This window comes from Stenella coeruleoalba (assembly GCF_951394435.1).
Source record: "Stenella coeruleoalba genome assembly, chromosome: 4".
Classification (NCBI taxonomy): domain Eukaryota; kingdom Metazoa; phylum Chordata; class Mammalia; order Artiodactyla; family Delphinidae; genus Stenella; species Stenella coeruleoalba.
The window spans coordinates 2,285,444-2,313,174 of record NC_137149.1 but is presented as its reverse complement, the minus strand read 5'-3'; the positions used below and the strand labels follow the sequence as shown (position 1 = coordinate 2,313,174).

The 27,731-nt window shown below is 52.4% G+C and overlaps 1 protein-coding gene across 3 annotated transcripts in view; it reads right to left on the bottom strand.

Annotated features, from left to right (window-relative positions):
* The window catches only part of RGS12 (regulator of G protein signaling 12), a 118,826-nt gene that overhangs the window by 73,897 nt on the left and 17,198 nt on the right, over positions 1-27,731 (bottom strand). For 2 of the 3 annotated variants that reach the window (XM_079921064.1, XM_079921066.1), the window contains exons 2-4: positions 19,447-19,591; positions 15,240-17,217; positions 717-833 (exon numbers count right to left, since the gene is read on the bottom strand). In XM_079921064.1, the coding sequence (XP_079777190.1) occupies positions 717-833; positions 15,240-17,117 (1,995 nt within the window). In that variant the 5' untranslated portion in view covers positions 17,118-17,217; positions 19,447-19,591. The remainder of the gene's footprint in view (positions 1-716; positions 834-15,239; positions 17,218-19,446; positions 19,592-27,731) is intronic. The other variant, XM_079921065.1, reaches the window with a different exon arrangement.

Sequence of the window (27,731 nt, the reverse complement as noted above, 5' to 3'; positions counted from 1 at the left end):
TGAACAGTGTCAAGGACCTCTAGTTCCTCCTCAAGGGCTCTAGATAACATCTGAGCTGTGTCCTTGAGCTGTTCTGCAGATACTAAAATCCCCACCAGGTGGAAGAAGTTATGCAGGCTGCCCACCAGCATGTAGACCCCCAACCGGCTGGAAGGTTGATGGCTGAGATTCCTGAAACATCACCCAGTTACCTCACCACCAACCAATCAGAGAACTGTGCACAAGCTGATCACATCCCCAGGACCCCCTACCTCACACTGTCTGTAAAAGCCCTTCCCTGAAATCCACTGGGGAGTTTGGGTCTTTTGAGCATGAGCTACCTGTTCTCCTTGTCTGGTGCCTGTACTTTCCTTCCCCACAACCCAGTGTCAGTAGATTAGCTTTTCTGTGCGTTGGGCAAATGGACCCAAGTTTGGTTTGGTAACAGGCAATGATAGGCCCCCGAGGGTTCTTGTGTCTAGTACGGCATCTGGCGCGTAAGAGAGGACGGGACACACCGTGATGCGTTGTAGACCAAGGAGCAGAGGAAGAGGGTCCGGATGGGGCAGGAGCGGGTGGGGCAGGGGAGGGGCTGGGTGTGCATAGAAGCCCCACTTGAAGACTGAGTTTACAGGAGAGGGAGAGGTGGTAGAAAATGGGTGGGATTCAAAGGAGATTCAGATGTATCATTTTTTAAAACCTGGAAAATGAAAGAAGAAACCCTAAAATGAAGTTACCTCAAGATCATCGAGGGAGCGGGTGATGCTCAGCCTCCTGGACCTCCCGAAAGATCTCCGGGCAGAGGTACGCTGAGCCGGTGGCAGGAGTCCAATGCCCCGCCCGAACTTTGAGCCCTAAAACAAGAAAAAGACGTCGTTACCCTCTTGGGAGGAGACACTAGTTCTGCCTGACACACCGCCTGGAGAGACCGGAGGAGAGGAGGCCTCAAGGTCGTCCAGGTCAACCTCACATTACGAACGAGTCACCACAACCAAAAACGCAAAGTTGAAAAAAAGAGTCATCCCAGGGCCCCCGAGCGTTTGCTGCGCCACTTCCAACTATGTGTCCAGAGGACAACCCCAGCCTCAAACTCCTCGCCCAAGGGCAACAGAAAAACATGTGCGCATGTCTGGGAAAGCACAAGTGGGCGGAGGAAATCATTAGTGATATAAAGGCTGGTTTTCAGCAAGCTCGTGCTTTCACATAATTTTAGAAGCATTTTAGGAAATTAAAGAATCTCTAGACATTCAGCTGGTGTCTGAAGACCAAACCAACCCAAATGCATGAAATAACCAGCCATTAAAACATCTTATTCTTTCTCTGGGAAACGACCAGAATTAATTCGCTGTCATCATGCCAGACATCTCCCCAAATGTGGTTCCAGCAAATGTCATCACATTTTAAAAATAAAAAGCATCACAGCTGAAAATCTTTGACTTCCTGGGTACTCAAAATCCTAAATGACCGGCTTCAGGCATCAAGGAAGCTACAGGTTTCTAAGGACTGCGAGGCCTCAGGCACTCTCTGCTCCCCACCTGCGTAGGGACCCGGGCATCTTGCAGAAAGACAAAACCTTGCAGCACTCCCTTATAAAGCTCTCGGGGCTAAGTTTCTGCACAGCCAACCTCGCAGACACCACCCCCCGCAGAGCAAGCAGAGGGAGAGAAAGATCCAGAAGAACTAACAGGGAAAGAGAGGGAGGGAGGGAGACACAGAGACACAGAGAGCGGTAGACACAGGGAGAAAGGAGCTGACTCAGGGAGAGGAGACGCAGAGACAAGCCAAGGCTCCATCTCAGATGCGTCGTCACCACCAGCAAAGGGCTCCCCGGGCGTAGTATCGCGTCACCACATGTGTTCAGCAAACCCTAGCATTCCAGCAAGAGCCCAAGAGAGAAGCCGTGTGCACACTGTCCCAGCAAACGCATCCTCCGTCTCTGCGTGTCCACACCAGGCGGTGATGTGTCGCCAGCCTGCCCACCCGCAGTCCCCAGGCCGGTGGCGGAAAACAAGGGTGACACAGAGGGTGCTGGGAGCACAGAGGGCAACACAGACGCCCCACGGGGCTGCCGTGGAGCTGGGGCTAAGGGCAGGCGGGGGCCACTGGAGGGAAGAAGGCAGTGAGGGTGCCCGGCCACAGCCAGACCCCCACGGGCTCGAGAGCATCACTCTGAAAGGGACAATGGCCACGGAGCCGTGCAGAGGTGAAGCTGCACCTGGGCTAGGGCTCGGCCGGGATGCCTCTAAGAAATCAAGTTGCACAGACGACCTGCCTGTCCCCAAACGGGCCCGGGGGACCGGGCACACTGCCGCTCGAAAGCCGAGGAAAAGCTGGCCTCCGAGAACCCCACCCCTGCCCCGAGCTGGGTGAGCCCGTGGTTCCAGTTGTGCCTCTGCTCCCGGGGACAGGCGCCCAGGCCCCGCCCCACAGGGCTGCTCTGTGACCACTGGCAAGCCCACTCAGGCCTTGTCAAGGCCCACACCCTTCCCCGCATCTGTGTCCAAGTCCCCCTTCTCCGCCCCCACCCCACCCCCGCGAGCAGCACCCTCTGCTCACTGCAGGGCCTTGTTAGCAAGTTACTAAATTTGACATATTCTCGAGAAAGATTTGTCTAAGAAATATCTTTTTCAAAAAATATGCCCAAAGCTGAGTCTATGTGTAAAATGTACCTGGAGCCCAGCGATCTCTCTAGAGACCCTCACCCCTGCCCCAGGGCCCCTCCTCGCCGCAAGGTGCGCCCCTTCAAGAGCCCCCTTCAGCCCCTTGCTGGGGGGGGGGGGGTCCCGAGGCTTCCACTCTCAGCAGGAACTGGAACCACAGACCCCCAGCACCACCCCCCTGCACCATCTCCCCAGCTGCCTGGAAGCCCTGGGAGCAGCAGGGGCCTTTGCTCTGTGTGTGCTCCCTTCTGGGACCACCTGCCTGGCCGGGTGGCATCTGCTCAGAGAACACACAAGAGCAAAACTGCGTGAGGGCCTGGGTGCCCAGTAACAGGGAGCCCATCACTGGGGACAGGGGGTCCACGCGGCCGGAAGGAAAGCAGCCGCCTACACGTGGCCGTGCACGGGCGCGTTGCGGGACTGGGGCCTCAGAGGAGGAATAACGCCTACAGAGGTGTGAATCGACCCCGTGGTGACATTTCACCAACAGGGAGAAGCTTCAGCTCTTCTCCGGCTGCTCCTCAGCGAGAGTCCCTGCCCCCCACCCCGGTGTATGAAGACGGCTGTGCATCAATAAACTGCTGGAAAATCCCCGCTGATCTGGCGCCCCCTGCTGGCACTACATCACTCACTCTCCCCAGACAGAACTAAACAGTAGCGATTAGGCAAAAATGGCTACAAATCCGCTTTCTTCAAAGTCAACTCCACTTCTTAAATCGCAAACAACTCATCTTAACTGCTTGGGAAGGCGAGGGGCTGAGGGCTGCCCCAGCTCCGCCTCTCTGCCCGCAAGCGCCCCGTACGAGGGCCAGCCGCCGGCATGGACCTCAGCGTGAGCCCTTTGCGCTCCGGTACCCTGCTCTGGATGGTCAACTCAGAACAGGAGGGCGGAGGGCCCCTGAGGGAAGCCTTCGAGATGAGAAACAGCCAGCAGATAGAGTGAGGGCAGAACTGGGCCGCTGACGCCTGCCCGCCTGCCCACCACCCAGGGAGAGGTCTCATTTTAGCACAAGCAGTGACCTGGACCAGCCAGTCCAGACTCCTCAACCTACAGATGAGAGCCCAGCAGCCAGTGAAGGGCCTGCTCGGGCCCACACGGCCAGCAGGGCCCAGACCCAGATCTCGTTGCACCACAGTCAGAACCAGAAACTCCTAACTTAAGGGTATAAACACTAGACCAGAAGCCCCAGTGGGGCAAGGGCTGTGTCCCCCCTCAACAGTGCCTGGCACACAGCAGGTGCTCAGTAAACACTTACTGAACAAATTAACCAAGGATGCCATTTAGCTTAAAACAGAGACCAGACCATCTGAAGACCTGCCCAAGAGAAGCCGAGGAGTAGGATTTCCAGCTGACATACTTACTTCTCCCGTTATATCAGTCAGAAAGCAAAACCACAGCAACTGGTCAACAGAGAATTTCCCACAAAGAACTGCTAACCAGGAATCAGAGAACTGAAAGGGCAGAAAGAGACTCCAAGATGCCAGGACGGGAAGCGGCTGCACCCCCGGGGCTGGGACAGTATGGGAAGAGGAGGACTTATTTAAACTCTGCAGCCAGATGAGGGGAAGGTGGGACCCGGACCTCGGCCCTCAGAGGGGGCACAGGCAACGGCTGGTGTCTGGGGGATGACAAGGCCCCGGACAAGGCGGGGAAACCACAAACTGGACTCAGCGGCAGCGGCAGGAGGACCCTCCTCCTCTCGGCTGGCCGCTGGGAGCAGAGCCAGGTGGGGACCCAGCTGGCAAGGGGAAGAGGGCACAGACCCCCTTCCCAGAGCCCATCACAGAAGGCGGGCTTGGGGCTGAGGGACAACAGCTGAGTAACAAGCACAACTTGTGAGATCTGGTTGCTACAAAACTCTCCATATCAGGAAGAATTCTAAGCCCCAAATCAAATCAATTTTAAAATCAACAAAATTCCATTTCCAACACAACACTGGACAAACACAGAGCGGTGACTCTGGAATAACGTGTGGGGGCTGAGGAAGGGCTCCTGGTCACAGTGAATCACCTTCTCGAGAAAGAAGCCAAGACTGGGTGTCCTGCTCAAGGAAGAAAAGGGTGAATATGTAGGAAAGGACATCCAACTCGAGACAGAAAATTAAGGAATATGTTTGTTTATTCAATAAATATCTAAGAGCCAGGCAGTCATCAAGAGTGAAAACCTTAAAAAGACAGAAACAAGGTGTGTGGCAAAACGTCCAAGCCAATAAAGGAGGTGATGAAGAAAGCAGGAAAACCAACAACAGCCTTGAAAACAAAACACAAAGGCAGGAAAGGAGGAGAGAGCCTAGGAAAAAACAGACTTACAGAAAGTGCACAGTAACATCATGGAACCAAAACTACACATGCCAGTAATCCCAATAAATATAAATGGACTAAATTTGCGAATTTATTACAGTCTTACTCTTGAATCTCAGAATGTCAAATTGGATCAGGAAAAACATGCAACTACCTGCCACTCATAGTAACAATCCTAGAACATGGAGAAATGGAAAAGTTTAAAGAAAAGGACAGAAAATGCTGACTCAGAGAAAGCTTGTGTAGCTATGTTAATAACAGACAAAATAGATCTCATCTCTAATAGGGTTTTTAAATAAGAGATTCAATACACCAAAAAGGAAGAAAGTGAGGAAGAAGAGGAGGAAAAGGGGGAGAAAAATGCCACCATTGATTTTGTAACTTTATGAGGTTAGAATAAACTTGATATCAAAACCAGACAAAAACAATGAGAGAAGGGAACACTATAAGACAGTTTTACTCATAAACACAGATTCAAAAATTTTACAAAAATACTAGCAAACCAAACCCATTAGTGTATAAAAAGATAAGCACAAGTTAGGCTTACCTCAGGAATGCAAACATGGTTCAATATTCAAAACTCTATCAGTGTAATATACCACGTTAGCATTTTAAAGGAGGAAGCCCATTTGATTGTCTCAATGAACACAAAAAGAACCAAAAAAGAAAGGCCAAAATTCAACACCCATTCATGATGACAAGTATTAACAAATACGAACAGAAGTAATCCTGGCAAGGCAGCTGCACAAAGAAAGCAGTGAATCAATTGTACTTTTATATATCACAAAAGTTAACATTTACAATTTTTAAGTAGGCACCCATTTACAATAGTAATAAAATATATAAGGTACCTAGGAATAAATCTGGCCAAATAATCTAAGAAAAAAATCTAATTAACAACATTTATGAAGGTAGCTATAAAACTTTACTGAAAGAAAATAAAGAAAACCTAAATAAATGAAGAGAGGTACCATTTTCATGGATAGGAAGACTCAATATCCTACATATGTCAGTTCTCCCAATAAAAAAGTCAATAGCATTTTATTTTTTGGAGAATTTATTAGCTGATTGTAAAATCTATATGAAAGAGCAAGGCTCAAGCAAAGCCAAGATGAGATAAGGTGATTTGGCCTATCAGATACGAAGACTTACTACAAAGGTACAATTTTGAACGTAAAGTGCAGTTGGGGTATTGGCAGTGGAGGACAGAGAACTGAGACCCACGTATGTGAACACACGGCACACGGCAGAGGGCACCACTGGGCCTCGTGAGAGCCTGAATTTAGTGCTCCAACAACCGGTCGACCACATAGAGGAAAAAATGGACTTGCCACCCACCTTATTCCATTCACAAAAATCAACTCCAAAAAAGTTTAGGGGAAAAAAAGGAGAAAATCTTTCTGTCCTCAGGGTAGTAGTGAATGTGTTATGTCAAAAGTGCAAGATAAAGGCTGACAAGCTGGATGACATTAAAGTGAATAACTTCTGTTCATCAAAATGCCACAGCAAGGCTTCCCTGGTGGCGCAGTGGTTGAGAGTCCGCCTGCCGATGCAGGGGACACGGGTTCGTGCCCCAGTCCAGGAGGATCCCACATCCCACGGAGCGGCTGGGCCCGTGAGCCATGGCCGCTGAGCCTGCGCGTCCGGAGCCTGTGCTCCGCAATGGGAGAAGCCACAACAGTGAGAGGCCCGCGTACCGCAAAAAAAAAAAAAAAAATGCCACAGGACACGGAACATGGAGAGGGCATTCACGGAACGCTTGTAATCGGCAAAGGTTAATAGCCAAAACCTGTAACTCCTACCAATTAGAGAGAAAGACAACCCAACAGAAAAATGGGCAAAGTTTTCAGTAGGTCCCTCACAAAGAGGAAATCAAATCTTTGTGCTCAAGGAAATGCAAACTAAAGCCGCAACAAGATACCATTTTACAACTAATAGATTGGCAAAAATTGGAGGAGTCTGGCGAAGGCAAGCTTCGGCAAGGATGTGGAGCGATCTGAGTTCTTACAGTAGCTGGTACGGGACTGCCAGGAAAACAGCATGTTTCTGCACGGTTACAGCATTCTGAGCAAATTTTACTGAGACTTGGGACCTGTACTAAAAGTTTCCACGTCCTGGGACTCAGCAGTTAAATTATGACCAAAGAGATGGTGAGAACTCCAGGTGAGACTGACATTTCAAAGGAATGAGGCCTGGAACACCTCCCAAAGAGGCTGATCTTATGTCCCTCCTGAAGACACCCACCTGCACTGCAAAGGGTGAGAGGAGAGACCCAGGATTTTTCCCCTGTCTAGAAAGAGGATTTGCTTAGAGTAACGGTTTCTCTCCCCCTTAAGGAGGGGAAGGGGGCAGCACGTGTATAATCTCCTGGATCCCTGTTTGGGGAGTTGAGGGGTGATACCCGATGTGGTTCTCATTGCTCCAGTCCAGGGCAAGGACTGGGCACGGGGGAACCACTGTCGTATTGTACATCAGTAATTCAAGCTGTGTCTCTCCAGAGACCCGTCTACTGTCAATATGAACGGATACAGAGACCAAAAGCTTAACACCCGGCCCTGAGACAAACCAGCCATTCCGTTCTTTGGACAGACCCTGAGAAACGCCTTCACATACATGCCTGGAGACGTGTGCGAGAAGGCTCACCAACGCATCATCAGTCACTTTGTTAATGGCTCTGTGTGTGTGTGTGGGTGTGTGATGGTGGTATACTCACACAATGGAAGGTTACATAGCTAGAATGATGAACTGCAGCTGCAGATGGCATCATGGATAAATCTTTGAAATGATATTCAGTGATTTCAAAACAGCTTGCATGAGACTGTGTTATAAAGCCGTTTTTACAAAGCTGAAGAAACAGCAAAACTAATCAATAAGGGATTCAAGCACTTCAGACACTTCTGATTCTGGCAGTGGCCACTTAGCTCTGAATATTCTCCCTTTTCCTGGAAACTACACAAAACCAAAGAACAGCAAGGGGTGGCATTGCTTTGTGTCTCTGCTCCTTTGCTCCCATTTCCTTCACCTCAGTGTCCCCCACTCTCGTCCTACAGACTGCGTCCAGCTCTGGGAAGCCCTGCCCTGCCTATTCCAGGAGGGCCCAAGCGCTTCTCCCCTGCTCCCCCTAGCGCCTCCACCGGCCTGGGTCTCAAGGTCCACACGCAGCACCGAGCCCCCCAGAGAGCGCTCAGTGCACGTGGTCAGAAGGAAGGCCTTGCGCAGAGCGAGCCCATAGGGAGCTAAGGAGCCCAGAGTGCCCTTCCCAGCCCGGCCCGGGCCCCTCTGCCCGGTGGTGTTATCTCCCCAGACCGGCTGACTCTCTCTCCGTTGTTCGCTTCCTTTCCTCTTGCTTGGGCAGAGAGTGATGCAATGTTGCCCAAGGGCATGGTTTACAAGGAGTGAAGATCAAAGCTGCTGTTTTTAGAGGGAATTATATCATGGGGCCCTAACCTGGCCTTTTTAGTATTCTCCAGAATTTTCTTAGAATCTATTTTAAAACTTCCTCTCATTGTACTAGAAAAACTGCACAAGATCTGTCTGTTGAATCCAATACTCTCCTGGCTGGATAGCTGATGATGTCATTAGCAATGCCATAGAAATACCACTACAGCTTCCAGTACCAATCCTCACTTTGCTCTCATTAAAAAAATTAAGAAAGTAATTTTCATTTGTTTCTCCGAAGGCATTATTTTTAGTAAGTAAAATATGTTCAGATTCCCATAATAAAAAAATCAAAACAACACAAAATAAAATTATAGTGTCCTGGACGCTTCCCAGTTTTCACTTACTAACCTGAGGTAACTACTACTATCTGTTTGGAGTGTTTCCTTTTAATTTTTTCTATATACTTACATATAAATATATGCATGCTTTAAAATGTCATAGGTTTATTTGGAGGGTATTGAAATATGTTACACAAAAGCGGGATCATATTAAATACGTACATGTGACCTGCTTTTTCGCTTCGGGCGTCTTGGGGGGCTTTCCACGTGGGTAATACCCCGCGCCACCCCCCATGGCAGAGCCCAGAGCCACAGTCCCCTCTCAGTGATGGACATCTGGGCTGCACACCTGTCTGTGCAGCCACACTTCCCAGCCCCCCCTGCAGCAGGGTGCAGTCACGTGACAAGGCCTGGACAATGAGAAGCAGCAAGAGCTTGTGCAGCTTCTGCTGGGGCTCCACTGCTCCCTCCCCCCTCCTGCAGGCTCCCCCCTCCTGCAGGCTCCCCCCTCCTCCTGCAGGCTCCCCCACATCCTGAGGCTCCCCCCACCTCCTGAGGCTCCCCCCTCCTCCTGCAGGCTCCCCCCACCTCTTGAGGCTCCCCCCTCCTCCTGCAGGCTCCCCCCTCCTGCAGATTGGAATGTAGCGGAAGCTGTGTCTCCGTCTGACCTTCAAGTGGAGGCACAGCCGGGGAACCTGGCCCCTGATGAACGGGGAGCCCCCACACCAGCCCTGGGCAGCCCCACCCAAACTCTTAACAAACTTAATAAAATGGAAAAGCATCCATTTATAAACATTATTTAACTCTCGTCAACAATGTCATGCACTCAGCTAAGTCTCCGGGTGATGCCCTCCCAGCCCCCAGCCCAATATCTCAGGGCTCCCCAAGGAGGAAACAGTTCAGGAGCATTGCCCGGGTCAGCGCACTAGGAGTCAGAGCATTGGATGTGACTGGGAGGAGGTCAAAATGCCGAGCATTCCCTCTGTCAACCTCCCACTTGACCAGTGTAATAAAAAAGCCTGAGAGGCGGAGACGTGTCCACCTGAACGAGCAAGTGAGGGAGAAGTGGGCCTTCTCCTTGGCCGGTTTCCCTCCAGGCTTCCACAGGAGTGCGGGGTCCCAGAAAGCCGGGATCTGGACTGCGCTAGGGTATAAAGGACCAAGAAGACAGTGACAGAGCCCTGGTAAAGGAGCATCCTGCAAAGACGGCTGACTGGACAGAGAACTGGCAGGACGCAGAGACCAGCTGGCGACTGAGCGCAGCGGTGCAGCCCCTCTAAGAGCGGGCTGGCTTTGTGCAACACAACAGGAAGGCCGCGCGCCAGACTTTCAAAGGGAACATTTAACACAAAGGGCTGCCACGTATAACGTGGAAGCAATCACAAACACAGAGACCACGAAAGACCATCCTAGCTGCGAGAGAGACAGAGACACACAGAAACAGAGAGAGAGAGGGCGCTATGGGGAGGGCGTCCTGGCAGTGGCCGCTCCCCAGGCCTGGGATCAGCTGTGCTTGCCCCTCACTGGTCACAAGCAACACGCCTCAGCGGCACAGGCGGCCAAGGCTGGCTTAAAAGGAGAAGCTGGGGGGGGCGGCGGTGAGAAGTCCCCTAGGGGTGTGAAAAGCTCCAAGGTTTCCCCAGAACCCCCGAGGCCATGGAGGGCTGTGCCCATGCGCAGCGCTGCGGCTGCACCGGCAGGAGTGGAGGCCCAAGCGGGGCCATCAGCTGCCTGGCTGAGCACTGAAGGCTCCACACACACAGGCCCCTCGGCAAAGACCGAGACTGACCGGCTCCAGGCATCGAAGGAGATCTCTGCCCGTCACTAGCTGACCTCTAAGCGAACCAAGCCGAGACCTCGTGGCCACACACAACAGAGAATGCACCGGACAGAATTTGCTCAGAAAAGCCCCTAAACAAACAGCAACAAACAGCAAGGTGGGGAGAGCGCATCTCCGCTCCCAGGACAGCTGCAAGCTGCGTGGGGCGCCCTGCTGAGTTTCTGGGTTGCGCGAAGATCAGATGTTGTGTGCAGAGGGCGCCAGATGCTGGGCTGAGCCAGGCGGCCGAGTCTCGCCTCTTAGCGCCCAGCGCACACCTCTTTGCCAGCGCCGGACCCTGGAGCTGGGCCTTGCAGACGATGTTCTGTGGCCGGCTCTGCCAGCGGGGCTGCGCTGGTTCCCGTCGGGCTGTTTTCCGGGCGGCGGGAGCAGGCTGTGCCCACATCCTGCTCAGGACCATCGTTCTCCGGCAGCCTGTTCCCCGGACAGCCCTGGCTGCAGCCCCTCGGCCTCCTCCCCTTGGTGTTAAGGCTCCGCCTGGTTGCCGCCCTCGCCCCTCTGCCGCTTCCTCCCTGGGGTTCCGTTAGCGCTCGCTTGGCAGTGGGCCACCTCTGGTCTGGCTACCACTTCTTCAGGCTAACGTCTCCCTGTCCAAATCGCTGGTGTGTTTTCTGTCTCCTGGCCAGATCCTGGCGGACACAGCCTGATTTTGCACAGAGTAAGACACTGAAGCCACTGTCACCACGGAGAGGAACTGACAGTAACTCTGGACACCTACTGCTCGACCTTCCACGGCCTCCGGCCCCTCCCCCTCCTGCTCCTAACGCCTCTTCCTCTTCGCATTTCCAGCACTTCCTTCCTCCATCCCTTCCTGGCCTGTCCTCCGCTCATCCTGACAAGCCGCCAGCCAGCTAGAGCCAGGCCAGGAGGGACACCAGGAGGCCCACCTTAGGACCCTGGAAGCTTCTGCCGCTCCAGCAGGGGCTGTGGGATTAGACTGCACTAATAATGCAGGGGAACCCAGTTAGCAAAGACCTATGGATACACTTGCAGAGATTAGAGCTGGAACGCAATACAATACAATTTATTACTACTTATTTTTAGATAAATCATGTGTCCCATCACGTCACGAAAGGAACGCCACCTGACTGTGGGCAAGTCGCTCGATGTGTATAAACCCTACTCTCCTTGTCAGTAAGATAATGAGCTCATAGGGCAAATAAGGAGATAAAGCGCGCTGCAAACACTGAACGCTACACTGCTACTTTCCAGCGCTGGAAGCATCAGTCCCATGTCAAGCACTTCATTCTTTTGTTACAGTATAAGCAATAACAGCCAATACCTTCGTTTTCACTACATTTTTGTTGAAGGTTAAAGAACATTAAAAAGAAGCCCAAGGCCCTCCTAAGTACAGTCCACTGCTCTCTGACAAAGGGGCAAAGACAATACAAGGGAGCAATGATTGTCTTTTCTACAAACGGTGCTGGAACAAGAGACATCCACATGCAAAAAAAAAAAAAGTGAATCTAGATACAGACCTTACACCCTTCAGAAATTAACTCAAAACGGATCACAGACCTGGATGTAAAATAAAAAACCATAAAACTCCTAGAAGATAGCACAGGAGGAAACCCAGACGACCGTGGGTTTAGTGATGCCTTTTTGGTACAACACCAAAGGCACGAACCACCAAAGAAAGAACTGACAAGCTGGACTTCATTAAAATTTAAAACTTCTACTCTGTGAAAAACAGTATCAAGAGAATGAAAAGACAAGCCACAGAATGGGAGAAAATATTTGCAAAAGACACATCTGATGAAGGACTGCTACTCAAAATAAACAAAGAACTTAGGTGGCGCAGTGGTTAAGAATCCGCCTGCCAATGCAGGGGACACGGGTTCAATCCCTGGCCCAGGAAGATCCCACATGCCGTGGAGCAACTAAGCCCGTGTGCCACAACTGCTGAGCCTGCGCTCTAGAACCCACGAGCCACAACTACTGAGCCCGTGTGCCACAACTACTGAAGCCCGCGTGCCACAACTACTGAAGCCCACACACCTAGAGCCCATGCTCCGCAATAAGAGAAGCCACCACAATAAGAAGCCCACGCACCACAACGAAGAGTAGCCCCCGCTCGCCGCAACTAGAGAAAGCCCACACACCGCAACGAAGACCCAACACAGCCAAAAATAAAAACAAATAAATAAATAAATTTATATTTAAAAAAAGGAACTAAAGACCTGTTTCTTAAAAAAAAAAAAACTCAACAGTAAGAAAACAAACAATCTGTTAAAAATAGGTCAAAGATCTCAACAGACACCTCACCAAAGAAAATATACAGATGACAAGTAAGCATATGAAAAGATGCTCAACCTCACATGCCATCAGGGGAGATGCAGAGTAAAACAACAGTGAGATGCCACTACCTACGCGTCAGGACGGCAAAAACGCTGAACACTGACACCACCAAACTGGGGCCCAAATGTGAAGCAACAGAAACTTTCATCACTGCTGGTGGGAATGCAAAGCGGCGCAGCCACTTTGGAAGACAGTTTCTTACAAAGCTAAACATTCTCTCACCACACGAGCCAGCAATCCCACTCCTTGGTACTTACCCAGAGGAGTTGAAAACTTATGTCCACACCAAAACCTGCAGGCACACAGATGTTTATAACAGTTTTACTCATAGTTGCCGGAACTTGGAAGCCACCAAGCTGTCCTTCAGAAGGTGAATGGATACATCAACTGTGGTACCTCCACGTAACGGAATAGTACTCAGTGCTAAAGAGAAATGAGCGATCAAGCCATGAAAAGACGTGGAGGAACCGTCAATGCATAGCACGAAGTGAAAGAAGCCAGTCTGAAAAGGCTACAGACAGTATGATTCCAACTATACGACAGCTGGAAAAGGCAAAACTACGGAGACAGGGAAAAAAATCAGTGGTTGCTGGGGGAGAGCAGGGGAGGGCTGAACAGGCAGGGCACGGAGGACTTTTAGGGCAGTGAAACCACCCTGTGTGATTCTACAATGGTGAGTACACGTCACTATAATCTGTTCAAGCCCACAGAATGCACACCACCGACAGCGACCCTAATATAAACTATGGACTCCGGGGTTACTGACTGTGACAAAGGTACCCTCTGGTGAGGGGCTGATGGTGGCGAGGCTGCACGCCTTTGAGGGTAGAGAGAACTCTCTGTGCCTCCCTCTCAATTTCATTATAAACCTAAAACTGCTCTAAAAATAAAGGCTTCAAAACACGAGAGACGACGCAGCCCAAGGTTTGACTCATGAATCTGCTCCCTCCTGACTGCTGAGCCTTAGACAAGTCACTTAGCCCTCAAGGACCGGTCACCTCGCCTGGAGAGCGGGGAGCACGGCACCCTGTCTCTGGGTGTCCTGAGGTCAGAGGCCCTGTGGGGACTGCCACCAAGTGAACGGGCACGAGGGTGCACCGCAGTCTGCCAGACAAACACCACTTATTCCTGCCAGTGTAACAGTTCACATGCACAGCGGCAATGGAGAAAACCCATTTGTGGGTTATGTTAAAAGAGGTGGTGAATTCCCCAATTTCTGATAGCATTTTAGCCACCTTCCAGGGCCTTCCCTCCCTAAGCCCTCCCCCAACCAGGGAAGCCCAGGCCGAAGCTGCCGCCCACGCCGCCCACACTGCAGGTGAAAGGAGAGCCCAGCCCATGCAGTCCCACCGAGGGAACGGCAGGGAAGGTGCGCACAAGGGCAGAAGTCCCGCTAGCCCGGCCACTGTAGGAATTCAGTCAAAACCTGCGTGACTACAACTGTGTTTTATACAAAAGCACAAATCTATGCTTAGATACATCACAGTGTTACATGGTCATTTAGGGGAGCTAAAACTACGGGAGGCCTGTCCTTTCCTTCGTCTTTAAGTTTTCTCTGATGTGTTCTACGATGAAAAATAGTAAGACTTGGGAAGGGGACGGATCCTGAACAGAACGTTCAACAAACTCCACGGCCCAGGCCACAGCACTCCTCCAGTCTTTGGAGGGTCTTCCTGTGGGATTTTCAGCTGCTGGGAACAAAAATGTGAACAAACGCAGAAAAGGTGTTTTAAATCACAAAGGTCCCCTGAGAACGGTTCCTTCCAAGCCAGCGAGCTGAGGGCCAGCCCTCCTCTCACCCGCGGGCGGCTGCGTCTCAGCCTGCCCCGCCAGCACCGCCCCAGCCTGCCAGGGCCAGCCCTCCTGCTGCGCTGAGTCCCTCCCCCGACTCGGAACCAAGCTCCCGGCCCCGCCCCCAGCTGTCTGATGCTCAAGCCACGAGCCACTGCCAACTTCAGCTGGCGTTTTTTTCGTAGCAGGACTTTCTCAATGAAGGACTTTCTCAATGAAGGAAACACCAAGGTGAAGCTCCCCGTCCTGAAGCGACCAGTCTCTGTGCTTCCAGAATTTTCTCGCTTCAAAAGGGCGTGAGGCCTCAGCCACTGGGGCCAGAGACGAAGTGGGCTTCAAAGGGGCTGCCAGAACAGGCCCCTCCAGCACCCACGGCAGCAGGAAAGGGTGGGCAGCGGGGAGGAGGGCCTCACCCTGGCCAGGAGGTCACCATCTCTTCCACCACCACCTGTCCCACCTGACGTCCCGCCCCGCCCCGCCCAGAGCCAGGGCAAATCCAGGCGGACGTGCCCTGAAGCCGACATAGGCCGCCAGGGCAGCCAGAGGAAGGCAGGACTGGGAACTGGGCAATGAAGGTGCCGTCGCACATCAGTAACTGACCGAGTTATGAGAGCACGCTCACCTTTCCGGACCCTCCCCTAACAGGCTTACCTTTTTGTCTTCCTTAGTCTTTCTAACATTTCGATGGGGGCCGAAAATGTTCTGCATCCCGAGAGCCTTCCTGGCCCAGTCCCTTTTCTGGGTGCTGGGCGCGGGCTGCGCGGGGCTGCCCTCCAGCCGGTAGCGGTCAGCGGGAATCTTGCTCATGGGAGGGGGCAGCGTGCCACAGTTGATGCTGGACCAGCCGTCGGTGGAGTCCGTGTAAGACTCCTGGTCGCTGGTGTGCCCGCACTGCCACTCCTGCAGGACGTGGACCGGGAGCCATCGCTGGCCAAAGCCACCACCGGGGCCCGCAGCGCCCCTCTTGGAAGGAGGAACCGAGCAACGCAAGGATGCCGGGGGGGCTTCCACGTGAGGAGTGGGCCCCAGGTGCTTACCGAGGTCCCGGCACCTGTCGGCCTGCAGAGCGGCCTCAAACGGGGCCCCCTCGGGGTCGTGGCCGAAGGCCCCATTCCAGGGGCCGCCCCAGGGCTGGGAGCCCCGCCCGACCACACCCTCCCAGGCGCTGCCGCTGGGGCCGTGCCTGCTCGAGCTGGCGCCCAGGTCCAGCACGAGCACCCGGCTGCTTCTGTCCTCGTGGGTGAAGTTCCCGATGCCGCTGTCGCTGTTGCTGCTGGTGCTGGTGTTCTGGTGAGCGTCTGCGTCCCCGTCCGCAAAGGCCCGGGCCCGCACGCCCTCAATCAGTTCGCCCATGTCCCGGTACAGCACGGAGATGAACTGCAGGACTGGAAGCGAGGACGCAGGGAACTCCAGGCAGCCGTTGGTGTCAGGGTCGGCCGTGCACTCAAACCCGAAGCGCCGGGCGATGCCCTGGTGGATCTTGTGACTGAACAGGTCCGGGTCCACCATGAACACGTGGCAGGACGTCCGCAAAGCGCCCTCCTCCTCCTGCGCCAGGCTCCCGTCGTCGGCCGCCTGCATGGTCACCAGCCCGAAAAACCTCCTGTCGTCTGGGCACACGGCGCTGAACGCCAGCCTCTCGGCCGGGTATCGGGCCAGGACAGCGGCCTTGTCCGTGCAGAGCTGCACGCAGTCATGCATGATCTGCATGGTCACCAGCGAGTGGATCTTCTGCTCGGCCCGCAGGCGCCGCAGGCAGCCCCGGATGGCCTGCACGCTGTCCGACTCCAGGCTGCAGCTGGTGGACGGCAGCTCGATGGAGCCCAAGTAGCCCACGACCATGGCCACGTTCAGAATGCTCGCGTCCACCCCAAAGTCTTCGTGAGTCTCCAGCCCAACGCTGAAAACAGAATCATCGTTCACAGCTCTCGGTATCTCCTCCTTAGCTAGCAGGCTGGTATTTGGATTATTTACACCTTCATGGCCAAGGTCAAATCGCCCAGTGGCTGATTCTGAAAGGGATCTTTGTTTCAACTTCAAGGGCTCTGAACTGCTTGCTCGAAGACCAGGGTTTTCAAAGATCATGTTGAGAATCCCTCCGGACTGCATTTCCTCAACGACTCTCTCTGCTCTGTTTATACCTAACGCCTTAGAGTCGAGCTTGGGCTTCAGCCAGCCTTTTCCTTCATAAAATCCAACCTCTTCATCACTGGAGCAGGACTCCAGGTGGCCGATGCCCTCACCAATCACCATGTGCAGGACACCAGAACATTTCCCAATTAACTTCACCACGTCCTCATGAGATGCTGTCTTCACGTTGATCTCGTTGACAGCAAGTATCTGGTCGCCAGCACGGAGGCCCACAAAATCCGCAGGGCTGCCTCTCATGACACAGCTGAGCACACAGGGCGCCTGCCCGGAAAGCGCAAATCCGTACCCCGCCCTTCCTCTGGCCACCTCCACGCTCCGCGTCCGGGGGGGCGCCGTCCCGAGCAGCGGCCGCTCCCCCAGGTCCCCCGCTCTGTACATCTCAAAGTGCTTCCGAGACCAGGAGCATAGCTCACTAGGCCGGCGGATCCGTGGTTCAGGGAATGCTGGAAGCTACCATGGTTCTCCTTGAAATAATGCCCTAAGGAAGAAGAATGAAGAGCTCGTTGTTAAAGATCTCATATTTATACTGCTTACTGCTACTACCCAAACATAAAAAGATACCTCACAACAAAACCGTCACGGGAAGAGTCTCTCGTTGCCACACAAATGTCAACGTGAAGGAGACACACTACCTCTGTGCAGCAAATCTTAAAGTCAGCCTAAGAAATCTTCCAAAGCAGAAGGCCTTTCCCAGGGCTGGTATCCTGCCCAACTCGGATCTCGCCAAGGCTAATCCCACCCCGGGTTTGAGGAACACAGGACTCCCGTAGAATCTGCTTCCTCCCTGTCTGGATGGAAAGAGGAGAGCCCTTGGACCCTAATCACTCAAGGGTGTGGTCCAAGGACCAGTGCCCAGCTCCCCGGAGCTCCCTGCCATGCACTGAGCCAGGGGCAGAGCCGAGGGTGGAAAGGCAGCTGCGTGGCCCCTAGTCCAGCCCCGTCTTTGATCACAAGCTCCCTCCACGCAAAGTTCTCCCCCAGGAAGTGTTGTCAGCTTGTTTTCCCTCATATCCACCACCCTCGCTCAAGTAATTTATTTTGAACAAAGCACCATGTGGAGAAAACACATTAGTCTGAAATATTGGGTTGGCCAAAAAAGTTCGTTTGGGTTTTCCCATAAGATGTTACAGAAAAACACAAAGGAACTTTTTGGCCAACCTGATACTATAGAGGCTGCCTGACAGCACAGAGGAAACAACCAAAAAGAGCAAAGGAATTTAAACTTAACTGTTCCAGGGGGATGACTTCACAATAGAAAGTACTGGTTGTCACTGAAAAAAAACCCATGTCGGGATCCCCAAGACCACCGCTGGGCTTCCAGCAGGAGGACACGCAGGGCTCACGTATACTCAAGGCTCTGATCCATCACAGCGAAGGGCTGTGAAGCAGAACCACCGAAGGGAGAGGGCCTGGGGGCGAGCTTCCAGAACCCCGTCCCGTGGAGTCTCGCAGGCCGCGTTCCACCCCCAGCGACACGCTGTCCCCAGGGAAGCTCGTCAGAGACTCAGAACCGGGGCTCTCATTGCGGGCCCGCAGGCTCCGCAGGCCCCTCTGCCGGGCACACACCGAACTCCAGCCCCGGGGAGGGGGGAAGGGTGTCAGCACAGACACAGCAGGGGAGGCCCAGGGAGCCCCCCATCCCGACACCCCAGCTCCCGGACGCCAGCCCAGGGCCAGCCCCGCACGCGGGCCTCGCAGAGGGCGGCAGCCAGGCCCGCTGGGAGGACTCCTCTCCCCACAAATCCCTTCAGAGATCACTTTGAAAAGCAATACAGTGAGTGATTGTATTGTGAAGATCCAAAACATAAGAGAACATGTTTTTTAAAGAGTATATGTTTTTTAAATAATTGTTTTAAAGTTGTCAGGAGAAATTCTCACGTCTTGGGATAAAGTTTCCAGTAACAGAAGCGTAACTCAGAGTAACTGATGTATACACACCAAAAAGTGAAAGAACTGGACAAAATGGAAAGTATACTATTCGATGACTCAGGAGCAGCTGCAAGTGACAAAACACTGACATGCAGGACGCGTGCTTGAGTAGAATTACTTCATGACAATAAGAGTGAAAAGACAATTTATTTATAAACTACCATGTTATTCAATACCTAAGTGATGCTGAATTAATCATTTAAATATTAGGACTGGAATTTAACTATTTAATATTCATCATTAAAAATGTGTATATTAAAGTCTGCCGTGAACCATGCTTTAGGGTCTTCTCATTGGATCTTCTAAAGGGGTGTGGGCTACACAACACCCCAGAGACGCCACGTCCAGATCCCTGGAACCTGTCACCTCACGTGGCCGAGGGGACCTTGCAGATGTGATGGAGTGAAGGGTCCCGAGATGGGAGGTCACCCTGGATTCGCCGGGGGCGGGGAGGTGGGGGCCGTGATCACAGGGTCCTGGCAGAGGGAGATGGGAGGGCAGTGGGAGGGGGGAGTCAGAGAGCAGAGCAACGGGCCTGGAAGGGGGGGAAGGGGCCTCGCCAGGGGCCTCCAGGAGGAACCAGCCCTGCCCGCACCCGGCCTCCGCCCGCGACACTGATTCTGGACTCCTGGTCCCAGACTGTAAGGGCGTAAATCTGAGTTGTTTCAAGCCACTGAGTTTGTGGTCACTTGTTTCAGCAACCACTGGAGAACTCGCAAAAGGGGAATCGCCCTATTGGTGGGGAGAGAGGATGCAGTGCACGCATGACACATCCCACCTGAAAAATGCTCACAACAGCGTCTGGCTCCCAGCAGTGTAGGCTGTCACCGTGAACTCACTGGGACAGGGTTAGCGAGGCCCTCCTGGTTCCTCCAGGAACAGAAAACCCCTGGCTTTCTCTTCCAAACAGTAACAGATGTTGCCTGTATGAAAAAAATAATTTCCCAGTTTTATATGCAGAATTACTCCATGATTCATCCGACCACCATGGAGTCACAACACTGTGTGACACAATATTCAATGACAGTCTTGTAGGTGGTTTACCCAAACGTTTCTATTAGACTCTTACTGTCATGCTCTTCTATCGATTAAAAATAGTTTCTAATTCATACTAGTAATATCTTGATACCTAATAATCACATTTTGTAATCCAACCTACAGGTTAATTTTTCCTTAAACTGTACCAGTTAATAGTAAAACTGGTGGAACAGACAGTGAAATTCAGAAGAAACCCCTGGGCGCTAGTTTCCAACCTCACCCGGCACGTCTGCCACCCGGGCTCCCGCTCTCGCTCCTGCGCTCAGAGGCCCCGGCTTCCGAGCTCTGAGCAGAGGCCAGCCCCGACCCACTGCGCACGGCCCAGGTGATCCACACGTGGGTGACAGCACTTGCAACACCCCGACTTGAGACCGTCTGCTACGGGCTGAGTGTTTGTGTCCCCAAGTTCACACGTGGAGATGCTAACCCAGTGGGATGATCCGGAGGCGGGGCCTTGGCAGCGATCAGGTTGGATGAGGTCATGAGGGTGGAGCCCCCACGATGGGACTAGTGTCCCTGTGGCTCCAGAGGAGACCCGGGAGCCCCTGCGCTCTGCTCTCCACCATGTGAGGAACCAGGAAGTGGGCCTCACCAGACTCCGGATCTGCCAGCGCCTTGATTTCGGACTTCCAGCCCCAGAACTAGGAGAAATCAACGCCTGTGGTTTAAGCCCCTCGGTGTAGGGAATTCTGTTACAGCAGCGGAGCGGACGAAGACATCATCTAATTAGCCAGCCTCCTTGTTTCGCAGAAAAGGTAACCAGGTCGGAAAGAAGTGCTTCTTCCAAGGGCCACCTCCCGATGGCTCAGTCAGCTAGGACACCAGGGCCTCCCCTCTCTGCACACCCCGCTACCACCGTCAGCCACTCATCCTTCAAACCAACGAGATCTAGAAATAAACACCAGGTGCCTACCCCTTTCCACGGTTTAGATCTGGCAAAAATGAGTCCTGTCCTGATGAATTTCTCCACTCACAGGCACCGAGTGAATGCCTACCTGGGCCAGGCAGCGCCCCAGACCAAGAAGCTACAGAGAGGGTCCCAGCCCTGCCCAGCAGCCCGCCGTCCCCAGAGAGGGAGGGGCAAGAGGAGGCGAACAGCCATCACTCCGGAGCAGGGCGAGTGCCAGCCCCGGCCCTATGCTCGGGTGCCCAGGAGTCTGCAGCAGATGGGCCGGGAAAGCCATCCCAGGAGGGGGCGACTGGCACAGCCGCAGTTCGGCCTCCACCTCTGCCCATGAGATGGGCGATCTGTGGGGACGGCGCTGCGGGTCTCATGGCTGTGCCGCAAAGGTGACAGATGTTCACGGGGCAACAGGCCGAGCTGAGCACGGGGTCAAAAGACCAAAGCAACAAAGAACAACCACAACAGGGCGCGGAAACGAGCGGGAGGGAGAGAAGCTGAGGACCAGGAGGCAGAAAGCACCCAGCGCACGGAGGAGACGCGGGAAGTCCAGGAATAAGGGCAAGACAGCCCCGGAACGGCGGCAGTGGGGAAGCCACACAGTCCACGGCGTGCGCCGCGCCGCTCTGGGGGCTTTACACTTACTAACTCGTGTGGGTGAAACGTCGCTATGATGTAGGTACGATTATTATTCTCATTTTGCAGAGGAGGAAACGGAGGCACAGAGAAGTGAAGTAACTTGTCTTCAGCTGCACAGCTAATCAGTGTCAGAGGTGGACTTGAACCCGGCTGTTCTGGGCTTCCTCTCTCCCCACGCAGAGGGGCTCAGAGAGGAAGCGGAGCGGTGGTGGGACGCGCCCAGCAGCAGACCCCTGCTCCTCAAACCCATCCCCAAAGCCACTGTGTCCCAGCAGCTACCTACAACCACCACCCCAGCAGTGCCCACAGCGCCAGCACCCGCCACAGACTACCTCCCCCGACACCCCTCAGGGACACACACGCGCACGGAGGACCCAGCACACCCCCAGCAGACACACGCCAGGATGCACGCTGGTGGTCCCTGTGTTCCGGCCGCCTCATCCCCCCAGTCCATTCCAGCGCCCGTTCCCGACCCCTGCGAAGCCCTCCCGAGCCCACGGCCACTCCGCCTGCAGCAGTGCCCAAACCACCCGGGAGGACGCGCGGGTGGACTCCGTTCATCAGGGCCACTTCCGGGCCCCTTACTGCCACCAACAACCAACGCCCTCGCCAAGCTTTCATCCTGAAAGGGCCCCTTTTCCACTGCCTGCCACCTGACGCCCCCCCCCGGCGTCGGGGAGACCCTTCACCTGTTCATCGGTGTCACCGGGCGCCCACTGTGTGTGAGACTGGGCCAGACACGGGGCTGCCTCAGGAGGGAACGGTCTCTTCCTGCGAAGACCTCTCCGCAGGGGACCAGGACCCGGAGGCTCCGACGGCAGCAGCTTCCCGAGGGCGTCTGCACAGCTGCTGCTCGGGCCACGCGGCCTGGTGAGCGGTTCCCAAGGGACCCTCCAGGGAGGCAGCCCAGCTGCTGCGCTCCGCGCATGGGGCAGCACTGTCAGCTCCGTTGTCCCTGTCCCCTCTCCCTCTCTGAACTCAAAGCCCCCACGTGGGTGACCCCAAGGCCTGACCCCGGAACTCTCTCCTGAGCGCCAAACCCATTTCCTGAGCTCTCAGCCGCCCATCACCTCTCTCTGCGTGTCGACACCCAAGCACACCTTTGTTGGAAGCACCCTTTTCCTCTTCCTCGGCCCCAACATCCGCCTAAGCCCACCCACCCTTCCAGGCACCAGGCAGTGCCTCGGTCATCCCCACTTCCCCCTCCAGGCCGTCCCTCCCACCCCGCCGCACCATCCCCCTGTCCCCAACACCTTCCACCCACCTGGACGGCCCACCCCCAGCCTTCTCCGTCCCCCCTCCTCCTCACTTCAGCAGCCGCTCTCGCGGTCACCCCTGTCCAGCCTGCTCCTCTCCGGCCACACGCTGCCCCCGTGCCCCGGAGCCCCCCGTCGCGCCAGCCCCCTCAGCCGTCCTGCTTCTCCCGCCCACCTCCGCCCCCTCCACCCCGCCCGCCAGGCATCAGCCCAGGGACTCTCCTGTCCCCCGACTCATGTCCTCTGCCCCCATCCGGGGACCCCCTCCCCCGCAGGAATGGCCTGGGCTTTCTTCACAGCACGTGCTGCGGGGCCGCCACGACATAGGGCGCCCGGGCCCCTGTCCAAAGCCACGTTCCCAGCCCCGGGGCTCTCAGCACTCCCGTCAACCCCGCAACTCTCCTCTGGTCACTCACGACCACCCAAACCCACCCGGCCTTCGCCTCCCTGCCCTTGGCTCGTGGTCTGTCCCCTCCTTTCCAGAGAAGACACCCCGCAGGCCCTCCTTCTGCAGTGCACACCCTCCCCCTACGTCAGGCCAGCTCCTCCCCCAGGCCCTCGACGCCATCCCCACCACCTCGGGGGGCTGACACCGCCCGCCTGGGTCTGAAAACACCCAAGCCTCTCTAGCCCTAAAAGGAGTAAAACCCCTCAGTTGACTCCTGAAAGCACTGAAAGCATTTCCTCTAAGATCAGGAACAAGACAAGGATGTCCACTCTCGCCACTTTTATTCAACATAGTTTTAGAAGTCCCAGACACAGCAGTCAGAGAAAAAAAAAGGAAATAAAAGGAATCCAAATCGGAAAGGAAGAAGTAAAACTGTCACTGTTTGCAGGTGATATGATACTATACACAGAAAATCCTAAAGACACCACCAGAAAACTACAAGAGTTCATCAATGAATTCAGTAAAGTTGCAGGATACAAAATTAATATATAGAAACCTGTTGCATTTCTATACACAAACAATGAACTATCAGAAAGAGAAACTAAGGAAACATACTCCCATTTACCACTGCATCAAAAGGAATAAAAAACCTAGGAATAAACCTACCTAAGGAGGTAAAAGACCTGTACTCAGAAAACTATAAAACACCAATGAAAGAAACTGAAGACAATACAAACAGATAGAAAGATATACCATATTCATAGATTGGAAGAATTAATATTGTTAAAATGTCCATAATACACAAAGCAATATACAGATTCAAAGCAATCCTTAATAAAATGCCAAAGGTATTTTTCACAGAAATAAAACAATTTTAAATTCTGTATTGAAACACAAAGACCCCAAATAGACAAAATAATCTTGAGAAAGAAGAATAGAGCTGGAGGAATCCCACTCCCTGACTTCAGACTACACTACAAAACTACATTAATCAAAACAGTATGGTACTGTCACAAAAATAGACACATAGATCAATGGAACAGAATAGAAAGCCCAGAAATAAACCTACACACTTATGGTCAATTAATCTATGACAAAGGAGGCAAGAATATATTGGGTTGGCCAAAAAGTTCATTTGAATTTTTCCGTAAGATGTTATGGAAAAATCCAAACTAACTTTTTGGCCAACCCAATATGATGGAGAAAACACAATCTCTTCAATAAGTGGTGTTGGGAAAACTGGACAGCTACATGTAAAAGAATGAAATTAGAACATTCTCTAACACCACATAAAAAAATAAACTCAAAAAGGATTAAAGACCTAAATGTAAGACCAGAAACCATAAAACTCCTATATGAAAACACAGCAGAACACTCTTTGACATAAATCATAGCAATATTTTTTGGATCTGTCTCCTAAAGCAAAGGAAATAAAAGCAAAAATAAACAAATGGGACCTAATTAAACTTAAAGGCTTCTGCACAGCAAAGCAAACCATCAATAAAATGAAAAGATAAGCTACTGAATGGGAGAAAATATCTGCAAATGATATGACCAATCAGGGGTTACAGCTCATACAACTCAACATAAAAAAATCTGATTAAAAAAATAAGCAGAAGACCTGAATAGACATTTTTCCAAAGAAGATGTGCAGGTGGCCAACAGGCACATGAAAAGATGTTCAATATTGCTAATCATCAGGGAAATGCAAATCAAAATCACAATGAGATATCACCTCACACCTGTCAGAACGGCTATTATAAAAGCAACTATACTCCAATAAAAAAAAATTTAATTCTAGAAAAAGAATGTCTATCATAAAAAAGAACACAAATAACAAATGTTGGGGGCTTCCCTGGTGGCACAGTGGTTAAGAATCCGCCTGCCAATGCAGGGGACGTGGGTTCGATCCCTGGCTCAGGAAGATCCCACATGCCATGGAGCAACTAAGCACGTGCAGCACAACTACTGAGTCTGTGCTCTAGAGCCTGCAAGCCACAACTACTGAGCCTGCATGCCACAACTGCTGAAGCCCACGTGCCTAGAGCCCGTGCTCTGCAACAAGAGAAGCCACGACAATGAGAAGCCCGCCACTGCAACGAAGAGTAGCCCCCGCTCACCGCAACTAGAAAAGCCCATGCACAGCAATGAAGACCCAACACGCCAAAAATTTAAAAATTAAAAAAAAAGCAAATGTTGGTGAAGATGTGGAGAAAAGGGAACCCTTGTACACTGTTGATGGGAATGTAAATTCGTGCAGTCACCATGGAAAACAGTATGGAGGTTGCTCAAAAAACTAAAAATAGAACTACCATATGATCCCTCAATCCCACTCCTGGGTATATACCCCCCAAAAAACAAAAACTCTAATTCAAAAAGATACATGCACCCCAATGTTCATAGCAGCATCATTTACAATTGCCAAGGTACGGAAGCAACCTAAGTGTCCATCAATAGATGAATAAATAAGGAAGATGTGGTATATACACACATTGGAATACTACTCAGCCATAAAAAAGAATGAAATTTTGCCATTTGCAACAACATGGATGGACTTGGAGGGTATTATGCTAAGTGAAATAAGTCAGACAGAGAAAGACAAATACTTATCACTTACATGCAGAATATCATTTATATTACAATAAATATCACTTATATGTGGAATCTAAAAAATACAACAAACTAGTGAATATAACAAAAAAGAAACAGACTCACAGATACAGAGAACAAAATAGTGGTTACTAGTGAGGAGAGGGAACTGGGGATGGGCAATATAGGGGTAGGGGATTAAGAGGTACAAACTATTATGTATAAAATAAACTACAAGGATATACTGTACAACACAGGGAACACAGCCAATATTTTATAATAACTATAAATGGAGTGTAACGTTTAAAAATTGTGACTCACTATACTGTACCCCTGTAACATATAATATTATACACCAGTAACATATAATATTGTACATCAACTATAATTCAATTAAAGAAATAAATAAATAAAATATCTGCCCTGCAAAAAACAAAATAAAGCAAAACAAAAAGATGCAGCCTCAAGCAAAGGTTATCACAAACAGGAAACAGCCATGGCAACAGAGTCTGAAAAAATCCACAATAACCCAGGGCTGGAGGACAGTCCAGGGCAGTTTCCACAGAAGGACCAGGAGATGGAGTACCACAGGAAAGCTAAGAGACCAAGAGGATGGATCCAGGGGCTATCGGGGGAAGGAAAGCAGTGGATAAATTCAGTGAAAAGCCTCTCTGTTCATCTGTCACTGCATCACCCACAGGGCAGCCAGAAAGGGTTTTCCCAAATGAGTAGGGTATATTTGGGGTTGGATGACTTAGATTGTAGCTTATGTGGAAAACACAAAATTCTCTTTGGAGAACTTTGGAGGCAGCTGAAATTGAAGCCAGATTTTAGCATTTGGTGGGATATTTGACCTCATTTGACTTTAAAAAAAAAAAGAAGTGGGAAAGGAGAGAAAGAAACTGGAAGAAATAGCAGAGGGATCCAATAGCAGCTTAAACAAAGCTAAGATTCCCCCCAGTCCCACCCCCCACAACTCAGGGGACACAGGCCACTGTGCTCAGGTCCCCAAAACAGAGAAAAGCACTGCAGGTTCATTGCCAAGTCTCAAGCCACAAGTTATGCCAAATCTCAAGGAATGGTTTGCAACCAGGCTGCTTCTGCGCAAGAAACTGGTTACCACAGTGCCAGTGGACACAGTGACGGGTGGATGGGTGGATGGATAGACAGATGGACAGATGGGGAATGGGGAGATGGATGGGAGAATGTAGGGATGGATGGATGGGGAGAATGGGGAGATGGATGGGGGATGGGAGGATGGATGGGGGATGGGAGGATGGATGGGGGATGGATGGATGGAAGGATGGACGGGGGATGGGTGAATAAATGGATGGATGGGTGGATGGGGTGATGGATGGATGGATGGGGGATGGACGAGTGGGTGTGGGATGGGGATGAATGAATATATAGATGGATGGAGGGATGGACAGATGGGGACTGGGGGATGCATGAATGGTGGGTGGATGGACTGACTGAATTCATTCGTGGTGGTCAGTGTTTGCCCAATAACACCTCTCTGCCTTGTTGGTCCAAAAATTAATGGAACGCTTCCCAGAGCTACAGAAAGACAAGAACCCTTCGATTCAAAGGGCCCACCAAGTGCTAAGCAGAGGAAGTGAAGTCCCACCAAACCTTCAGAGAGAAAGGTCTCACATGAAGGAAGAGAACCTGCCAGCAGGTGTCTGAGGACAGCAGAGCCCAGTCCTCAAGGTGCTACGGCTCCCACACACTTGCTGAATAGGCAACAGGCAGGTGGAGGCCAAGGCTGGGTGTTCAGGTGCGGGTACACCGGCCATGCTCACCAGGCACTTACGTGAGTGAGCTGTACTAGTAACGTACCCCTGGCCAGACCTTCAGCCTGTGGCAGCTCTAGAAGGTGAGGGTAGTCAGAAACAGCAGCACGTCCAGTCCGGCCATTTGAGTGTGATGGTCACGCACACACGAGGGAGGCGCTGAGACAAGGCACTGCGAGTCCACAGCCACCCCTGCGCCAGCCGTCAGGAGGGACCGGACACCCCTCAACCAGAAGCAGAGTCCCCATCTGCCTGACTCGGGGGGTTCTTTTTATTCACCCATGACACAGCCTCCCACCCAGTGCAGGGTGGCCCCAGGAGGGCTGGGCCCTGGCCTCCATGCACACGGCAGCAGAGGCACAGACTGAATTCGACAACCAGACACACAGACAGGTGCGCTGCGGGCGGTCCTCCGGAACCACCCTCCACCGCCTGCTGGTCGGTGGCCGGAGTCCAGAT